Source organism: Hemiscyllium ocellatum, chromosome 34, assembly GCF_020745735.1.
Source record: "Hemiscyllium ocellatum isolate sHemOce1 chromosome 34, sHemOce1.pat.X.cur, whole genome shotgun sequence".
Lineage (NCBI taxonomy): Eukaryota > Metazoa > Chordata > Chondrichthyes > Orectolobiformes > Hemiscylliidae > Hemiscyllium > Hemiscyllium ocellatum.
The window spans coordinates 11,499,380-11,520,202 of record NC_083434.1 but is presented as its reverse complement, the minus strand read 5'-3'; the positions used below and the strand labels follow the sequence as shown (position 1 = coordinate 11,520,202).

Sequence of the window (20,823 nt, the reverse complement as noted above, 5' to 3'; positions counted from 1 at the left end):
CATTTTCTTATAATTTGGGAAAAATATTAAGTAAAAGTAAATTTCAACCCTCAGTAGCTGAAAAGCCCATGAAAATTTCAAAGCATATGTTTGTTATAATTGACAACATGTACCACAACCAAGAAAATTAGATCACTGTCACACCATATTGTTCTGCATCAGAGTTGCACCAAGTACCATTTTGAGTCAGGGACCAGCACAGCTGACAGAAATTATGTAGTGATCTATTTAGTAAACAAGTGCAAGACCTCCATTTTGCACTGTGGACTCAACTGCCATTTTCAAAATCTCTAGCATGCTACTGATCAGCTCTACAATGATTATAAATTATTAATCGGAGAATATAACTTCCAGTTGATTTTCAGAATGCAACTAATTTCAGGTACCTCAGTAGTGTGTTAATGTTGGTGTTTGCGTGTGGCTTTAGGTGTCTTAGCTAGCCATGAAACACTCTGAAAGGTTATCTGTCTGTGCCTACTGAAGAATCTTAACTAGAGCTTCTGGCAAGCTTCTAGCTGTCTTTGTTAGTATGCCAGTATGCCTACAAGAAAGAGGAGGAGGAAGACGTCAGGTTCTGGGATGTCAGCATTGCTCAAATTCCAGCCACATAGAGTCAAAGACAAGTACAGCATAGAAACAGACCCTTCGGTCCATTCCTAAATAAATCTAGTCTCATTTGCCAGCACTTGGCCCATATCCCTCTAAACCCGTCCTATTCATGTACCCATCCAGATGTCTTTTGAATGGTGGAATTGTACCAGCCTCCACTGGCAGCTCATTCCATACAAGCACCACCCTCTGCGTGCAAAGGTTGCCCCTCAGATCCCTTTAAATCTTTCCCCTTTCACCTTAAGCCTATGCCCTCTGGTTTTAGATTCCCTTGCTGATCTTTAAGGGGCCCTATTCTCTCCCTAGTTACTCTTTTGGATTCTCCTTAACCCTATTTGCCAAAGCTCTCTCATGTTCCTTTTTTGACCTCTTGATTTCCCTCTTAAGTATACTTCTGATGCCTTTATACTGTTCTAGGGATTCACTCTATCCCTGCTGTCTATTGCTGACATATGCTTCCTACCTTTTTTAGACCAAAAACCTCAATTTTTCTAGTCATCCAGTATTCCCCATACTTACTAGCCTTGCCTTTCACCATAATAGGAATATACTATCTCTGGACTCTCATTATCTCATTTTTGAAGGCTTCCCATTTACCTGCAAATATTCACACCAATCAACTTTTGAAAGTTCTTGCCTAATGCTGTCAAAGTTAGCCTCCCCCCAATTTAGAGCTTTAACTTTTGGAACCGGCCTCCTTTTCCAGCTAATAGAATAGCTAAAACTTATAGAATTATGGTCACTGGCCCCAAAGTGCTCCCTCACTGACACCTCAGTCACCTGCCCTGTCTTATTTCCCAAGAGTAGGTCATGTTTTGCACCTTCTCTAGTAGGTACATCCACATACTGAATCAACAAATTTTCTCGTGCACACCTAAATCCATCTCCATCCTTTAACACTCTGACAGTCCCAGTCAATGTTTGGAAAGGTAAAATGCCCCACCATTATCAATCCATTATTTTTTACAGATAATGGAGATCTCCTTACAAATTTGTTTCACAATTTCCCACTGTCTACTGGTGGAGGTGGGGCAAGGATATCTACAGTACAATCCCAATTAAGTGATCACTTCTTTCTTATTTCTCAGTTTCACCCAAATGACTTCCCCAGACGTACTTCCAGGAATACCCTCACCAAGTAGAGTGGCAATGTGATCCCTAATCAAAACATCACTCCCCCTCCTCTCCTCCCTCTTCTTCTATTCTTTCTTCAGTATCTATACCCTGGAACATTACACTGCCACTCCTGAACCACGTCTCTGTAATTACAATGATCTTCTAGTACCGTGTTCCTAACCATGCCCTGAGTTCATCTATCTTCCCTGTTAGGCCTCTTGCATTGACATAAAGGTCGTTTAATTTCTCAGTTCTACCTCATTCTCTGCTTTGTTCCTGCCTGCCCTGACTGTTTGACATGCTCCTTTTCCCAACTGCACCAGTCTCAGATTGATCTCTTTTCTCACTATCTCCCTGGATTCACTACTAGGAATTAAAACTTTCAAAAGATCCAACAAAAAAAAATAATAAATTATCATGAGGTGAAAAGGGAAAGATTAGCAAAGACAAATATGGGCCCATTACAAGCAGGAGTTTGGAGAATTAATAATGTGAAATAAGGAAATTGGAGTGAAACTAAACAACTTTGTTTCTGTTGTCACAGAGGAAGTTGAAAGAAAAGCTCCCAGGGATACTACAGAACCAAGGTACGAGCAAGAATGAGGAACCGAAAAATATTAGTGTTATTAACAAAGCAATACTGCAGAGGTTATCAGAGCTGAACGCTGATAATTCTTTCGGGCCGAACAGTCTATGTCCCAGTGTGATGAAAGAAGTAACTGTAGGGAGGGTGGATCTGTTGGTGGTCTGCTTCTAAAATTCTATAGATTCTGGAAATGTTCCTACAGACTGAAAAGTTGCACTGTAACCCCAGTATTCCAGAAAGGAGGGAGGAAGAAAACGGAAGTACAGACCAGTTAGCCTAACATTAGGGAAAATGGTAAAGTCTATTACAAAGAATGTGATGACTGGACACGAGGATCAGGCTCGTCCAATATGGATTATGAAGACAAAATCATGTTAACATGTAAGCTTTTGAGGATATAATAGCTAAGTTGTTACCATTGGATATAATGTATCTGTATCTTCCAGAATATTTCAATAAAAAAACAGTCCCACACAGGCAATTAATAAGGAAAACTGTAGGACATGGCATCTGGTCTAATACATGGAACCATTAGCTCAGGGGGCAATGAGGTGGTTTGAATGGGCGTCTGGAAGTGAGGACCGGAAGACCTTACTAATTTTATTATAACTGGGAAACAAATTCCAAAGCACAGAGTTGGACCATCTAACCAACTCACCTCAGCACTTGGAAGCTCCTGTGACTGACTCCAGAGTTCTGCAGGCCTCACACCACTCTTCCACTCCCCCAGTTGAGCATAAATCTGGTGGTTTCAGGGCAGTTTCTCCTGAATGGAGGTCAGTGTCAGGATTGGGATTTTTCCAGACAATGCCTTTTTATCTCAGGAGCAAAATGGAAGAAAATCTGCCTTCCAATAGGGCTCAGAATTCCAGCAGACTAACAAATGGATATTGCTCCCTTAACGTTTCAAATGCTAGTCATCAACCATGCATTTCCTTTTTTGATTCTAACATTTTTTCTTTATTGAATTCAAAACGTTCTTGTTCTTTGATAGGTTGTAAAGACATGAGACGAAACCTTCAGAAGCTAATAAATGGACAGACCAGTATTGCGAGGCCCCTTCCCCGCACACCAACATGAAGCAAGATTTTGGCATTAGTTAATTGGAAGCACAACCAATGGCACCAATCTGATATGAAAATTCTGACATAACACAAAATAGTTGGCTATCAAAGTAGCCAAAAATGAAAATAACAGGGCAAGTCAAATAGTCTATCGCAGCAGCCTTGGTTCAGAGTACACTCAGTGAATTTATCAGATTCTTCATCAGGCTAAAAGAAATGGAGTATCCAGCAATTAACCAAATGCTCTGCAAGCACTCAGATATGGAACACATTCTACCCTTTTCTGAAGACTCATGTTTGATCCCATGAATGAAGGTTCATGTATAGTAATAACAGGACCTTCTTTTCAGAGTCTGGTAGCAAACATCACATTAGTGGTGGAATACCGAAATTAGCCCCAAAAACATTTATTTCAAACCAACTTTTTATTCTGAATCTCTTACCAAGCTATAAACAGGCAAACAGCTTCCCAGAAAGCAAGCATGATTTAACTCAAGCATGACACTAGGAAGCACATGGTTGTGTCCATATGATTCCACCCCCAGATTTCCTTCTCCTTGTCCAAAAAAAAAGAAATTATTCTATTGCAATCAGTTGGGTAGCTCAAGAATCCAACTCACAATAAAGTGGAACAGACTTGGTGACATGTCACCACTCATGTAGGTCTTTCAACATTCAAAGGGGACAAGATAATAAAAAAAAATTGGTTTATTCCCAACAGATAAATTTCCCCAAGGCTGGGTGGACAGCAGATGCTGGTGGGGGAAGTGAAGTGAACTTTCCCACCTCTAACTAGGAGGCTTGGTCTGAGCTCATGTGCTGATCCAAAATGTTCATGGGGCCAGGTGGTCATTACAGCTCTCTTAAAATGACCCACACCAATCTGATGGGAATATGGATGGCAGTAATGCATCATTCAATACAGAAAATGTGAACATTTGGACTAAAAGAGTCGTGAAATGTAGTAACATTTGAGTAATCATCCTTTTCCTACACCAGTTGGCTCTCTCTCTCTCTCTCTCTCTCTCTCTACATACCTACTTACCTACCTAAATATTGAGGGAGCAGCCCTTTGGTCCAGTAAGACTATGGCAACTTCACCTCTTACCTACCCTATCTTTGGTTTGAACTCACTATTTGCACTAGTTACTCAACATGAAGATCCTCTTTCTTTAACCAAAAGAAAAAGCACCACATGCAGAACACAGCCACAGTGAAGGCTGTTAATTCAGGCCAGAACGTGGCTCACTTCCCACCTCCCCATGGTCCACCAACTAGGGAGTTTCTTGAGTCACTAAAATCCTGCCCGCTGACACTCACATCAGCAGTGAACTCCTGAACCCCAAATCCTCCCACTTTCCAATTCTAATGTGCAAATTTGACTCCAGGTCTCAAAGGAGTGGGTAAGATTTCATCCGAGTGCCACTTCTATTTTCCATTGGAATCATGTCAGCGCATTTTCCTTACGGAAAACATTGCTCAAAACTGGAGAAATGGGCAAGGTGCTGAGAGCAATTAAAAACCTAGACAGAAGAGAAAAATATTGCTTGGAACATCAGAACTTTTGCGCATTCTAAGTTTGTTAAAAGTTGGTTGTAGGCTTTTTGTGATAGTTCTGAAAACTATATATATTGCAAATTTAAAATCAGTTTAAAAAAAATTATGTCAGAAGCAGGTTGTTAGGAAGAATGGATTCTGTTAAACTATAATGTTGAAAGCATTTTTACCTCTGTATCCTGCAAGACCCCATTTTTAGGACATCCAAGCTCTGGGCATGTGATAGGAGATCCACAACCTTCTTTGATCATCAGTTCCACGTAGCGCATTAAGCACTGATGAATCAAATCAGAATTTGAAAAAAAACACAAGTACACCTGTTACTTGGTGTCATAGAGCACCAACATGTTTATTCACTTAGTGAACACTAGACTTTATCGTTCAATGTGATATTCTAATGAAATCCAAAGTTAGCTGAAGGCAATACTTAAAGATATTGTATCACAATCTCTGGATTGGGTCGTACTGAATACAGCATTAAAATACTCATAATCAGAATGTCAATTTGCAACTTCTTCAGCAGAATATTATTAAACAACTCAACTTTCCTCAAACGTAATGGTCATTTTATTTCGTCTGATAAGGATTCTAAAGGAGGGTTCAAACATTCACAGATGCTGAGTCAATTACTGCACATTTACTGCATTTTCTGCAGATTATTTATGGTTAATCCCCAGTGCTCAAAGGGAAACCAAATCGAAATCTAGGAGTGAAAGTGAGGAAATCTTGTGCTGTTTTAGTTTCTCAACAACGAAGCAAAACTTTATCCAAAACACCTCACAGGAACTAAATGAAATAATAACTGACACCAAGCCAAAGGAAGAGACGTTATAGGACAGGTTAGCAAGCATATGATCAAAACAGACCGGTTTTTATTCAAATTTTAAAGAGAGAGGAACACAATGCTTTGGATAGGGAGTTTCTGGAATTAAGACTAGATAATTGAATGCATGTTGACTTAAAGTCGAATGAAGGAATTGGGGATTGCATATGTTGGAGGATGATAGCACTCTTGGGTCTGGTGTCTGGCTATGGAACAATTTTTTTTTAAATCCACTCACAGGCATGTTGTTAGGGCCCATAGCCTTTGCAACATTCAGTGCCTTCAACTGTTTCTTGATATTACATGAAATGAAATGAATTGAATTGGCTGAATACTGGTGACTGAAATGTTGGGGACCATTGCAGATGGATCATCCACTTGACAGTTCTGGCTGAAGACTGAAGTGAATGCTTCAACTTTATCTTTTGCAATGATGTTTGGGCATTTCCATAATTGAGGATGGGGTATTTGTGCATCCTCCTCTTCCAGTGCCCACCACCATTCATGAATGATGTGGCAGGACTGCAGAGCTTGAATTTGTGGGATCATTTACTTCTATCTACCTATGAAGTTTGGTATGCAAATAGTCCTATTTGGTAGCTTTACCAGGTTGACACCTCGCTTATAGGTGTGCCGGGTGCTGCTCCTGCATACTCTACTGAGCCAGGGTTGATCCTCTGGCTTGATGGTAATAGTTGAGTGGGGAGGGGGAAATACACCAAGTCATGAGGTTACAAATTGTGCTGGAGTGCAATTCTGCTGCTGTTGATCACCCACAGCACTTCATGGACGTCCCGTCTTGAGACGCTAGATCTGTTCAAAGTCTGTCCCATTTGTCACGATAATAATGCCAGACAACATAATGGAGATTATTCTCAATGTGAAGGTGAGAAGGACTGCGTGGTGGCCACTTTTATCTTGTTATGTACAAATACACCTTCAGCGGGCAGATTGATAAGAATGAGGTCACGTATGCTCTTCCCTTTCAATTACTTCATCACCCCCACTGCAGACCCCGTCTAGCAGAACGTCCTTTAGGACCTGACCAGCTCAGTGATGCTGCCACCAAACCATTCTTGGTGACAGGCATTGAAATTCTCCACTCAGAGTATATCTTGCGCTCTTACCACCCTCAATGTCACCTCCAAGCATTGTTCAACATGGAGGAGTACTGATTTATCAGCCAAGGGAGGATGGTCCATGGTAATTAGCAGAAGGTTTCCTTGCCCACATTTAACCAGAAGCCTTGAGACTTCATGGGGTCCCGAATCGATGTCCAGGACTCCAAGGGCAATTCCCTTCTGACTGTATACTGCTGTGCCGCCACCTCCACTGGGACTGTCCTGCTGGTGGGACAGGACATTTCTGAGTCTGAGACATTATCTGTCAGGTATGATTCAGTGAGTATGTCTATGTCAGGCTCTTGTTCTTCCAATGTTGGCACTTGCCCCAAGAAGGGGGACTTTGCAGGATTAACACAGCTGTTTCTGCCATTGTCTTTTCTTGTGCCTAAGCCGATGCCAGGTGGTCAGTCCAGTTTCATTTCTCTGCTGAGATTTTGTAGCGATTGATACAACTGAGAGGCTTGCTAGGCCATTTCAGAGGGCAGATGAGAACCAACATTGCTGTGGGTCTGGAGTCACATGTAAGCGAGGATGACAGATTTCCTTTCCTGAAGGACATTAGTGAGCCAGAATAATTTTTCTGACAATTGATAGTGGTTTCATGGTCATCAGCAGATTCCTAATTCTAGATATTCTTTATTGAATTCAAATTCCACCCAATGCCATGGCAGGATTCAAACCCAAGTCCCCAGAACATTAGCTGAGTTTCTGGATTTATAATCTAGTGATAACACCACTAGGCCATCGATTCTCCATTTAAATGGGTGAACCTAAATGAGAATCTCTTTAAAATTAAATGCAACTTCAGTTGATCAGGAGCGTAGTTATGATGAGTGCCTGTATTTTAACTTGCACCAGTATCTGCTTGGAGTTTGAGATGCATCTAATAAGTTTGGAATATGGAAGCTCAGCCAAGACAGCACAAAAATATTAAGCCTCAGGAATACAAGTGTGGACATGTGTGGTATTATTGAAGACCTACTGTTTAAAAGATAAACTTGAATCTTTCCAACCAAATCAAAATTATAGGGATATCACTTAAAGCTTCCACTTAGTTTCAACCACTAGTTAATAAAACCACTAGTTACAAAGCCTTGCTGAGCATACTCACCATGGTGCAGAAGAAACAGTTGCATTGCTCCAGAGTGGTCATTCCATCAAGAGGGTATTCACAAAGGCAGAGCTTGCACGTCACCAGTGGGTCCACAGCCAATTGCGCATCCACAGACAAACCTGTTGTAATCACTGGGTGTTGGTGGACCTTACTGGGAGACTCCATTTTTCTACTGAATTCGGTCACTGGATTTGGCCTGAGGTACAGTGCCTGTCAGAAAACACAAAGAATTTTGAAGGTTCTTCCATAGCATGATAGCGTTTTTTAATCAATCAACAATTTTCTCCCTCGCATAACTGCAGAAAACCAAGGTATGAACTTGAACCCAGAACACCTGTTTTGGCAGAACACCAAAGACTAAACCTAACTGAATGATCATGTGTGCGACCCACCCAGCTTAGTTTCATCTGGCTTTACATCTTGAATGTGCACGTTTTTGGTTCCTGGATTTTAAGTTAGCCAGTTATGCCAACTGACAACCTATTTTGCAACTCAAAAGTACAATATAGTCACACTGAACTAAAGTTAATGTAACACCTTTTTAATTCTTTTTTTTGAATCAGAAAAAGATTTCTCCACAACAATTACAACAGTTCACTTCATAATTCTTAACAATTATTATAAAGGTAAGATTCTTCTTTTATGGGCTGTCTGACCATCTGACCAGCAATAAGAGATAGTATACAGTTAGGAAACTCTTAATTAAGGTTAACATTTTGGTGACAAAATAGATAAAGTAAAAAAGTTAAATCTAAATTGTTATAACTAATATCAAGCCATACATTACAATATATTAGTCTCCTTGAAACAACTATATTCTGCGCAAAATTGAAAGTCGTCAGTGCGGTTAAGTGAGAAATTTGTCTTCCGATTCAGAAGGTTATGAAGTCAAATTGTATACAGTTTATCAAATTGGGACTCCAATCTTAGCCAAGTGTCTTGTTAGAGTTAAAAAAAAAGTCTGTTGCATTTTGTTCAGGAAAAGCAGGGCGTTCTCCCATCCTGTACCATCACTCATCACATAATCAGTACCTCTCAAACCTTTTATCTCTTTTAGTACTTGAACAGCCTTGTTAGAGGCACATTTCTTTCAGGGTTTTCCCAACAACAAACAAATTATCGAATACAAGATAAAATGTGATACAGATACAAAGCTTCCTATTGAAGCAAATAGCTTACTTAGAAGAAAACACTGAATTCAAGTAAAACTTTGGATTATCTTCACTTGTCAGTTTTTTTCTCCATCCTTCAAGGGATCACCAAAGTTTGCATCATTGGCAGGTTCAGCAGATGGTAGAGCAACAGAATCCCCAGTCAAAATTAGATGCACGTGAACCCAGAGATATCAACACTTGCTTGCTTCCTTCTTTGTAGGAAACAGTTTATCGTTTTCACCTATGTTCCAATTAAGTTCAGAAATTCAGTACATAGAAACCATTGATCTGAATCCAACTGCCCTGTGGTGTAACAGGTTGATATACCAGCTCAGTGTTGCGAGATATTCAACCAGTGTTAATCTCCGCAACAGGCTTCATTAAGTATAGACTGTAACTATAGTGATTAAGCTCCCATCTAAACAAAGCCCAGTAAAACGTGACCCACAAAACATTTTAAAAATTTTGATCGGGATTCAGAAAACACGAACCATCCAAAAAGATAATCCTTTTCTTTCCAGAAAACCTTACTGGTAATATTCTGTCACCAAATGCCAGCAGTAAAACAAATGCACTAATCCTTTATCCTATTTCTGTCAGTGGGAACTTGCTGAGCACAAGTCGGCTACTGTATTTGGCCACTTTACAATAACAATTATACTTTAAAAAGTACTTCAGTAAATGCGATACCCTTTACGACAGCCCAACACGAAAATCACAACACACGAACATTCATTTAAAAAACATCTGGATGGGTATATGAATAGGAAGGGCTCACAGGGATACAGACCAAATGCTGGCAAATGGGACTAGGTCAGATTGGGATATCTGGTCAGCATGGATGAGCTAGACAAAAGGGTCTGTTTCCGTGCTGAATGACTCTATACGAAATAGAAACAGAAATGGACTATTCAGCCCTTTGAACCTGCTGTACCATTCAATAAGATCATGGTTAGTGTTTCAAATTCCACATTCCGAGCTACTCCTGATAAAACTATTCCTCTGCCTAACAAAAATGTATTCACCTAGTCTTCTAAATACTTAATGACACCATCTCCACCACCTTCTAAAGGCACAGAGTTCAAAAGTCACACCCCACTCAGTGAAAAAATATTTCTCCTCACCTCTGTCCTGGAAGGGTGAATCTCTTATTTTAAAATGGTGTCCCTTGGTTCTGAACTAATCCGGATGAGGAATAATCATTTCCTCGACTACTTTTATTTTCAGGGTATTATACACTTCTGTCAAGTCACCTCTCTCTAACTTCCAGGGCAAGCAGGTCCAGTCTGTCCTCAAAAGCCAACCCATTCATTCGGTATCAATCTAATAAACCTCTTTTGAATCACTTCCAATTGACCTACAACCTTCCTTAAATAAAAACATCAAAAAAATTGAGAGATGTGGTCTCATCTCGGCTTTGTAAAAGCAAAGCATAACACCCTCACTTAAGTTCAATTTCCCTTATAATAAGGAGGGAATCCATTAGCCTTCTTGATGGCGTGCTATACCAGAGACTAATCTTTTGTGGTACTTGCATGAGAATGCACCTCAGAATTCTGCAGTCATTTCCCATTTAAGTAATTGTCTGCTTTCTCATTCTTCCTGCCAAAATGAATTGCACATTTTCACACATAGTCCAACTGAAAGAATGTTTGCTCAGTCACTCAGTCTGCAACTTCCTGGCCTTTTCACAACTTAGAACCACCGTGGTGCTGTCTGTATATTTAGCCATTGTGCCTTTGCACCCCTCGAAGTCATTGACTAAATTGTAAAATACTGATGCCCCAGCATCGCCCCCTATGGGATTCCATCCATCATATCCTGCCAATCATTTATGCAGACACTGCTTTCTGCTAGCCAGACGACATTGTATCCATGGTGATATGCTACCCTTTACAGCATCAGCTTTTATTTTCTGCATCTTATCAAATACTTTCTGAAATCCAAGTACATCCACAAGCACCTCTTTATCTATTAGTACATCACTCCTTCAAAAGAAGACCAATTTCTTTTTTAATAGGTTCACCATAGAAAGCATTGATCTGGATGCGTCACAACTTAGTATAGCAACTGCTCTTCCCAAGAATGCAAGGAAATACAGGGATTTGTGAACACAGCAGAGTCCATCACGAAACCAGCCTTCCTTCCACTGACTTTGTCTACGATTGCTGCTGAAAATGTGTTGCTGGTTAAAGCACAGCAGGTCAGGCAGCATCCAAGGAACAGGAAATTCGACGTTTCGGGCCAGAGCCCTTCATCCTGATGAAGGACTCTGGCCCGAAACGTCGAATTTCCTGTTCCTTGGATACTGCCTGACCTGCTGTGCTTTAACCAGCAACACATTTTCAGCTCTGATCTCCAGCATCTGCAGACCTCACTTTTCACTCTATGATTGCTGCTGCCTTGGGAAAATGGCTAATAGAATCAAAAACCCCTCCCGCCCCAATTATACTCTCTTCCAGATTTTTCCATCAGACAGAAGATACAAAAATTTGAAAACACTTACCAGATTCAAAAAACAACCTGTTCTCCATTTTTATCAGATTTATGAATCATCCCGTCATATAGTGGAGTTGATCTTTCCCTGCACCCTCTCTGTAACTGTAACACTATATTCTGCATTCTGTTCTAATACTCTAATGCACTTATGTTCAATATGACTTGTCTGGATTGAAGAAGTGAGGAGCTGGAAAAAGCACAGCAGGTCAAGCAGCATCAGACAAACAGGGGAGTCAACATTTCAGGTCAGAGCTGTTCATCGGTCCTGACATTCTAGTATCTGCAGTACTCACCATCTCCATGATTTGGCTGGATAGCACGCAAAACAATACTTTTCACTATCTCGGTAAGCCCAGCTGACTTCCCCAATTACCTTGAATGTTTCTAAGTGCCCAGCCATAAGCCCCTTTAACGATTGATTCAAACACCTTCCTGTGACAAATGTCAAGCTTACTGGCCTAGAGTTTCCATTTTCTGCCTCCCTTCTTGAATAGAGTGCTTACATATGCCAGTCTGACAGAACTGAATCAAGAGAATGTTGGAAAATTAACACCAACACATCTACTCCTTCCTTATCAACTTGTTGTAAGAGCCTAAGAAGTTCATTTGAACCTGACAATTTTCCACCACATTCCTCGTGATTGTAATTTCACCAAGATCCCCACCTCCCAATTCCACACCCGAAATTACAGCTCTGCCAGGAACATTTTTTAATCTCCACAGTGAAAACGGAAGCAAAATATTTGTTTATTATCTCATTCATTTTCTTACTATCCAATACTAACACCCCATTCTCACTCTTTAGATACCCAATGCTCTAATTGCTTACTCCTTTCCTGTAGAAATTCTTGCTTTCCCAATTTTACATTTCTAGCTTGCTTCCACTCTAAAAGATTAATCAGGAGGAAGGAATTAATCATTTACTGCTGTTCTTTATGTTCTGACAAATCATTTGATATGCACTCACCTTTGTGCAGTTGTCTGTTTTTTCCTCAAATTAAATTATTTACCTAATATCTTTAGTTGACCATGATGATAATTAGAATTTAGAGTTCCCTTTTGATTTTCTTTCTACATGTCGATAAGAACTTATACTAAAATGCTTCCTTATTAGATCTACCACTATATCTCTATTGATCTATCAATAGCCTATTTACCAGTCCATTTAAGCCAGCTCAGCTTTCATGGCCCTTTGGTTTCTCTTACTTATGTTTAAAGTAATAATCCTGGATCTTCCTTCTCCCTGCACTTTCTAAGGGCTTATGCTCGAAACGTCGAATTCCCTATTCCTGAGATGCTGCCTGGCCTGCTGTGCTTTGACCAGCAACACATTTTCAGCTGTGATCTCCAGCATCTGCAGACCTCATTTTTTACTCTTCCTTCTCCCTTCCAAACTGATTGTAGCCATTGTTACCTACAGATGCCTTGACTTGGAGGCTATTACTTAACCTTGTCACATTGCACAATATCAAATCTAATATAATTTGCTCCCAAAATATGCTCCTCTAAGAAACTCTCTTAAACATTCTATGAAATTTTCATCTCAGCTACAACTGTCAAGTTTATATGTAGCTTAAAGTCACCGATGTTATTTACTGCCCTTTATCACAAGTATCCAATATTTCTTCTTGTATGTTTTGTCCTCCATTATGGCTACTGTTAAAGCCTTGTAGACCAGTCCCACAATGATTCTTTAACCTAGTATTGCTGATCTCCGCCCAATACCAAATTCTATATTCTGATCTCCTGAACCAAGCTAATCTCCAACTTTTGCACAAATGCATCCTCGAGTTAACAGTGCTCAAAGTTTATCTAGCTTTCTATTTCTCTTGAATGTCATATACCCTTCAATATTCAGGACCTGACCCTTAACACCCTGTAGCTATGTCTCCATAATGGCTATCAGATTGTATTTATTTACATCAATGTGAACTATCAATTCATTCACTTTACTCTATTACATATGCAATGCATAGACAGGAGCCTTAAGCTTTGTCCTTTAGCTATCTCTGTAACATTGCCGTTAATACTGATGTATTTTTCAGTTTTTTCCCCCATCCTCACTGCCCCATTCCGCTGACCCTTCTTTCCCATATAGCTATTTTTCTTTCTGTCTTACCTTGACTTGACTCCTTGATTTATCAGATCTTTCCACAATTGATACCTTGTGACTACTATTTAGATTAAAATCCTTTCCACATCCAGAGTTATGCGTTTCACAAAAAAATTGATCCTAGCACGTTTCAGGTATAGATCATCCCAACAGTATAGCATCTACTTTTCTCCATACTGCCTTCAATGGCCCACGATCAGGAATCCACTTCTCCCACAATGTTTGAGCCATTATGAACTAAAATGTCAGCTTGCATGCAACTCAAGTTATTATATAACCTTTGAGTTTCCGCTTTTTAAATTTCATCCCTGTTTCTTCATATCCTCTCTGTACAGAATCTACTTCCTGGTTCTCCCTAGGTCGTGAGCTCCAACGTTGACCACCCTTCACCTCTCACTACACATTCCTTTCCAGCCCTAATCAAAATATTCCAAACCCTGACACTGGGCAGGAAACACAGCTACCTGATCTCTCACTCTTTGCTACAGAAAACAGCATTAAGTCTCCTTCACTATATTATCTATTATGAATACTATACTCCTTGTTACTCTCCTCACTTGAATGGTTTCTTGTATCATGGTACCACAGTCATAGAGTCATAGAGATGTACAGCACGGAAATAGACCCTATGGTCCAACTTGTCCATGCCGACCAGATACGCCAAGCCAATTTAGTCCCACCTGCCAGCACCTGGCCTATATCCCTCCAAACTCTTCCTATTCATATACCCATCCAAATGCCTCTTAAAATGTTGCAATTGTACCAGCCTCCACCACATCCTCAGACAGCTCATTCCATACACGTACCACCCTCTGGGCTGCTCATTCATTTGTAGTCCCCCAAACAGGCTGTAGAACCTTAAAAGCTGACAATGCTGTACTCTGTTCCCCCCACCCCCACCCCTAACCTGCCTCCAATTCAGAAGTATTTATCCCAAATAAAATGACTACCTCCTCACACAAAAGAATCCAAGTAACCTTCCCTGTATCTGATGCATGGCAGTATTTATGGTTCAGCCTCCTGTTCAAACTCTGAGCCAGAGTTGCTCAGCTTGAAAAGCTACTTGAAACAGTCACTGCAGAAGTGCTTGCTGTCAATCACAACAGTATACAGGAGCTCCTACATACTATAACACCATCTCAACTGCCATCCTTAGCCAGTGACTTTTAATTATTCATTTACGTTCACTTCATTATATTTGGTTAATTGTACCACCATTATGCATACTGAAAAAAGACCTTAAATGTGTACAAGAGACTCACCAAACAGCTTGTTTCTCTGTAGTACAGTGAGAACAAATTCCAGTCAACTTCAATGAATCCATCTCTGCCTGCCACAGGATGTTCATGTCACCCCATCCTGGCCAAGTGCCTGCTGTGTTCCCTTAGCTTAGTGTTAATGTGTACATTGCATAAATTTTCTATTGAGCATATATTCAGTTGACAGCTAGCTCAGATGGTCCCCAAACTTATTTACATAAGCCTTACAATCACTAATCAAACTTGAGTCCCAGAAGTGAAAGGGTGATGCTCTAACATGTATTACTATTTAGAGGGAGAAGGGCAATGTAACAGTACAACATGTTGACCAATTGCTCATTCATTCTAATGTGCAATTCCAGATCTCACTTGCTCACATTCCATTACCCTGCCTCCATCACCACCACCACCGAGTGTATGTGCTTTAAAGATTCAGTTTAAACAATGAAGATATTTGTTCTTTAGTCTATGTTCTTCTCCAAGGTTATTGACAACAGAAACCATGTAATAAAAGATCCATATTTTGTTTGAAGTACTGTAACCCAAAACTTCTGGCTAAACAAAAACATTGAATGATATGATTTCTCGCTTCAGAATTAGTCAAGTGGACTTCCATGATCAAATATACTATACAGGATGTACAAATGAACCACACAGACCTCATGAGTTTCAAATTAAACTCTGACTAGAACTGGCAGATCTCAGCTAGGCAGTAATGAATAACAAGTTTCATTTATACAGCTGCAACAATATAACATCCCTCTCAAACATGTGGGATGTTAAACAAAAGTGAACATTGAGACACATAGGAAAATTGTATAACAGGCAACCAAACATTTGTCTTAAGACCTCGGTTTGAAATGATGCTTTAAAAATGGAGAAGGCAGTGGAGGGATGGAGTGTGCTTAAAGAGAGAATTCTAAAGTTTAGAGTCTAACTAGCAATAGACAAAATTTCCGATGTTGCAATTGATAAAAATCTTAGTTTATGCAAGAACACTGATTTGGAGGAGCACAGAAATCTTGGAAGTTTGGACACAGGACTGGCTCAAAGGTAGAAGGCAGAGGGTGGTGGAGGAGGGTTGTTTTTCAGACTGGAGGCTTGAGACCAGTGGAGTGCCACAAGTATAAGTGCTGTGTCCATTCCTTTTCATCATTTATATAAATGATTTGGATGTGAGCATAAGAGGTAGAGTTAGTAAGTTTGCAGATGACTCCAAAATTGGAGGTGTACTGGACAGCAAAGAAGTTTATCTCAGATTATAACAGGATCTTGATCAGATGGGCCAATGGGCTGAGTAGTTGTAGATGGAGCTTAATTTAGATAAATGTGAGGTGTTGCATTTTGGGAAAGCAAATCTTAGCAGGACTTATACACTTAATGGTAAGGTCCTAGGGAGTGTTGCTGAACAAAGAGACCTTGGAGTACAGGTTCAAAGCTCCTTGAAAGTGAAGTCACAGTTAGTTAGGATAGTGAAGGTGGTGTTTGATATGATTTCTTTTATTTGTCAGAGTATTGAGTACAGGAGTTGGGAGGTCATGTTGCAGCTGCACAGGACATTGGTTAGGCCACTGTTGGAATATTGCATGCAATTCTGGTCTCATTCCTATCGGTAAGATGTTGTGAAACTTGGAAGGGTTCAGAAAAGATTTACAAGGATGTTGCTAGGGTTGGAGGATCTGAGCTACAGGGAGAGGCTGAACAGGCTGGGGCTGTTTTCCCTGGAGCATCGGAGGCTGAGAGGTTACCTTATAGGGGTTTATAAAATCATGAGGGACATGGATAGGATAAATAGACAAAGTCTTTTCCCTAGGGTGGGGGAGTCCAGAACTAGAGGACATAGGTTTAGGGTGAGAGGGAAAAGATATAAAAGCAACCTAAGGGGCAACCTTTTCACACAGAGGGTGGTACGTGTATGGAATGATTTGCCAAAGGAAGTGGTGGAGACTGGTACAATTGCAACATTTAAGAGGCATTTGGATGGGTATATGAATAGGAAGGGTTTGGAGGGAAATGGGCCATGTGCTGGCAGGAGGACTAGATTGGGTTGGGATATCTGATCAGCATGGACAGGTTGGACCGAAGGGTCTGTTTCCAAGCAGTAAATCTCTATGACTCTATGACTGCAGTTGATTACAGGGAGGGAGGGCCAAGTCATAAAGGAACTTTTAAAGATAAGAATTTAAAATCAATGCAAGGCAAGCCCAGTCAATATAGGTCAAGGAGCACAAGGCTGATAATTGAAAGGGATTTGATGAGAATTAGTATCCAGGCAAGAGAGCGTTTGGTCAGTTCAAGTTTACAGACAATTCAGCAGCAGCACCTATACTGAGGTAAGAGAGATTACCAATGTTGCAATGCTGGAAGTAAATAGTCTTGACACTATAATTATCTTCAAAAGAGAAGAAGCAGCAAGAGTTCTTGATTATGTCACAGAAGATAAGGATCAGAATCACCATTCATTTTACTTCCCTCTCTATTATAATTACTCACTAACCAACAAAACTAAAGAATCATGGCAGAAAATTGTTCCCAGAGAATTAATGATGCATACATTCAAGAGAGAAAAAAAATTGAAAAACATTATAACTTTTTAAAAGCTCTACATGTTCCATTACCATCTCTTGGTCAGTGAAGATTTAAAACATACACTGAGAATGCTGGAGAAACTCAGCAACTATGGCAACATCTTTGGAGAGAGTCTGGTATGACTCTTCTTCAGAGTAGTTTCTGAAGTAGGGTCACTGGACTTTAAAGTTAAATCTGTTTTCCTCTTCACAGCTTATGCCAGATCTGCTGAGTTTCTCCATCGTTGTGTTGTTTGTTTCACAACTTTCAAGCATCTGCAGTATGTTGCTTTGAAATGAGGATCATGACAATTAATTTTACACTCAGTATTTAACTAGGAGAAAGTGAGGACTGCAGATGCTGGAGATCAGAGCTTAAAAATGTGTTGCTGGAAAAGCAGGCAGCATCCAAGGAGCAGGAGAATCGACGTTTCGGGCATAATTCCTGAAGAAGGGTTTATACCTGAAACGTCGATTCTCCTGCTCCTTGGATGCACTCAGTATTTAACGTCAATTAACCTTTTGTGGTTTCTGTTCTGCTTAAGGAATTTGCCTACAGACACTTGTATAGTGTTGATGGAGTTGAAATGCAGAGCAGCAAATTTATTGAAATTAGAGGAGTTAACCACCAACCCATCAAGTTTCACAATGGAAGGGTGTATTGCAATGCAATCTCTTCTCTGATCATCAGTTTGAAGGATTCATTTGCCACTAGCTTTTCTCAACATTTTGTTCAGAATTTTCATGTTTGAGTTTTCTACCTATGGTTCACAAAATGTTATTTACTATTCATTCGCTATCAGTCCATTTTCAATCAAGCTATTGCTGGAGGTTGGGTGTACTTCTAAGAGCATCACTTCAGGGTCAGGATAGAACCATCAGTCCACCAACCATTCCTAGGTTAAATGTCCTAGGTCAGAGTCATTATGTATTTATAGCAGGACTTCCAAAGGCAAGGTGAACACCCTTCACAATCTAAGACATTATGGACAATAATGCTGCAGGACTGCCATTGTGGCACTATAAAACTTAGCAATTGGAAAATAAGACTGAAAGATGTAGTTTACTCAAAGCTTCAGCCAATAAGCAAATTCGTGGGAGATGGAGCTTCTACTGGCCACAATCAGGGCCAAATTTGTCCTTAGGGTCAATCACCAGTCTTCAGCAGGTTGTCCCTGTAAGAAGCACAAACAGAGGCATCCGAATCCCAGCCCCTGCAGGCCCAGCATCATTTACAGGAGGTGGTGGTGGTGGAGTGTCCAGTGACAGGATTATTGGGAGAGGGAAGTTAGGTCAGTGAGGTAAGAGTTGGCCACAATGCCAGTTTTGTCCCTTTTCTGTTGCACTTTTGCACAATTTCAAATGTCTTACACCTGAGAATAATAGGAAAACATGCTGTATGATCTCATCTGCAAATACAACTAATTTGCCTATGTTTCTTTGATATTTATTTCTTCAGTTACTTCAATATGTTTTTCCTTTGTTCCTTACGTTCTATCCTTTTGAAACTTTCAATTCTCCAATCAGTGCAAGGGGAGCAACAACAGCAATAGAAAACTAGAAAAAAAACCTCAAGTATACTAACATATTTCACCTCAGTAGCTGAAGATAACAAAACATATTCGTAAAAGGAAAGGCGCAAAAGAAAAAAAACGCAACCTGGAATTAAATCCCCATGGCCTCCTAACAATCTTTAATGGATGAGGCTCTGGCAGGAACATGGCTTAGCAAATATTTACTTATATAGGTATGCCCTCTAGTAATTAGACATATCTCAGTAACTTGAGATTACAATAACCTTTGTAATTGATTCTAAACAAAGTTTTTTTTGAGAGGAGATGGCCAGCAATTATTTCTATATGTACTTCTGCAGTTATATTACTGAATGAAATATGGTGCAAAGGTCTGGAGTTGTATTCTCCCCAACTGTACAATTGGTCAATAAATCCATTAGTCATCTGGAAAAATGACAAAGTATATAGGTAGGCATAAAATACCAAATTGATCTTTCTAACGTCCTCAAGAAATGGAAATTTCCACCCTACCAAATTTGGCTTGTACGTTATTTCAGTCCTTCACACAGAGTGCTTGTCTCGTAATGCCTCAAGGATGGTCAATATTACATTGGTTAGAACTCGGCTAGTGTATTGTGTACAGTTCTGATCACCACAACATAGGATGGCTGTGAATGAAGGCAGAAAAGTTTTACAGTAATGGTTCTGGGGTGCGATACTTCAGTTATATGAGGAAAGATTAGGTAGTTGGGACTGTTTTCCTCAGAGAAGACAAGGTTAAGAGAATCTTTAAATAGTTTTCAAAATCATGATGGTCTGGCAAAAGTGGAGAGAAATTGCTTCCACCCTTAAACCAAATCAAGGGTATGGTTTTAACGTGCTTTGACAAAGAGGCAAGGTGAGAAAAAGCTTTTACACACTGAGTACTTAAGATATCAACTGCCTGGCAAAGTATTGGATGCAGGTTCAATTAAACATTCAAGACAGCATTGTTTCTATTTAAATAATCAACCAATATGCAGAATTGTTAGCAAAGGATTAGCACCAAGTTAAAATGCTGACGTGATTGTTTCCCGTGCAGAAAGCAGCCAGTTGGCCAATCTTGTTAGTCTGTTGAAAATGTGTTGCTGGTTAAAGCACAGCAGGTTAGGCAGCATCCAAGGAATAGGAAATTCGACGTTTCGGGCATAAGCCCTTCATCAGGAATGAGGAGAGTGTGCCAAGCAGGCTAAGATAAAAGGTAGGGAGGAGGGACTTGGGGGAGGGGCGATGGAGATGTGATAGGTGGAAGGAGGTCAAGGTGAGGGTGATAGGCCGGAGTGGGGTGGGGGCGGAGAGGTTAGGAAGAAGATTGCAGGTTAGGAGGGCGGTGCTGAGTTGAGGGAACCGACTGAGACAAGGTGGGGGGAGGGGAAATGAGGAAACTGGAGAAATCTGAGTTCATCCCTTGTGGTTGGAGGGTTCCCAGGCAGAAGATGAGGCGCTCCTCCTCCAGCCGTCGTGTTGTTATGCTCTGCCGGTGGAGGAGTCCAAGGACCTGCATGTCCTCGGTGGAGTGGGAGGGAGAGTTAAAGTGTTGAGCCACGGGGTGGTTGGGTTGGTTGGTCCAGGCGTCCCTGAGGTGTTCTCTGAAGCGTTCCGCAAGTAAGCGGCCCGTCTCCCCAATGTAGAGGAGGCCACATCGGGTGCAGCGGATGCAATGGATGATGTGTGTGGAGGTACAG

At 40.5% G+C, this 20,823-nt stretch overlaps 1 protein-coding gene across 1 annotated transcript in view; it reads right to left on the bottom strand.

The window, feature by feature from the left end:
• The window catches only part of LOC132832186 (E3 ubiquitin-protein ligase RNF144B-like), an 88,771-nt gene that overhangs the window by 31,608 nt on the left and 36,340 nt on the right, over nt 1–20,823 (bottom strand). The window contains exons 2-3 of the mRNA XM_060849952.1: nt 7,991–8,203; nt 5,103–5,207 (exon numbers count right to left, since the gene is read on the bottom strand). Coding sequence (XP_060705935.1) covers nt 5,103–5,207; nt 7,991–8,158 — 273 coding nt within the window. The 5' untranslated portion in view covers nt 8,159–8,203. The remainder of the gene's footprint in view (nt 1–5,102; nt 5,208–7,990; nt 8,204–20,823) is intronic.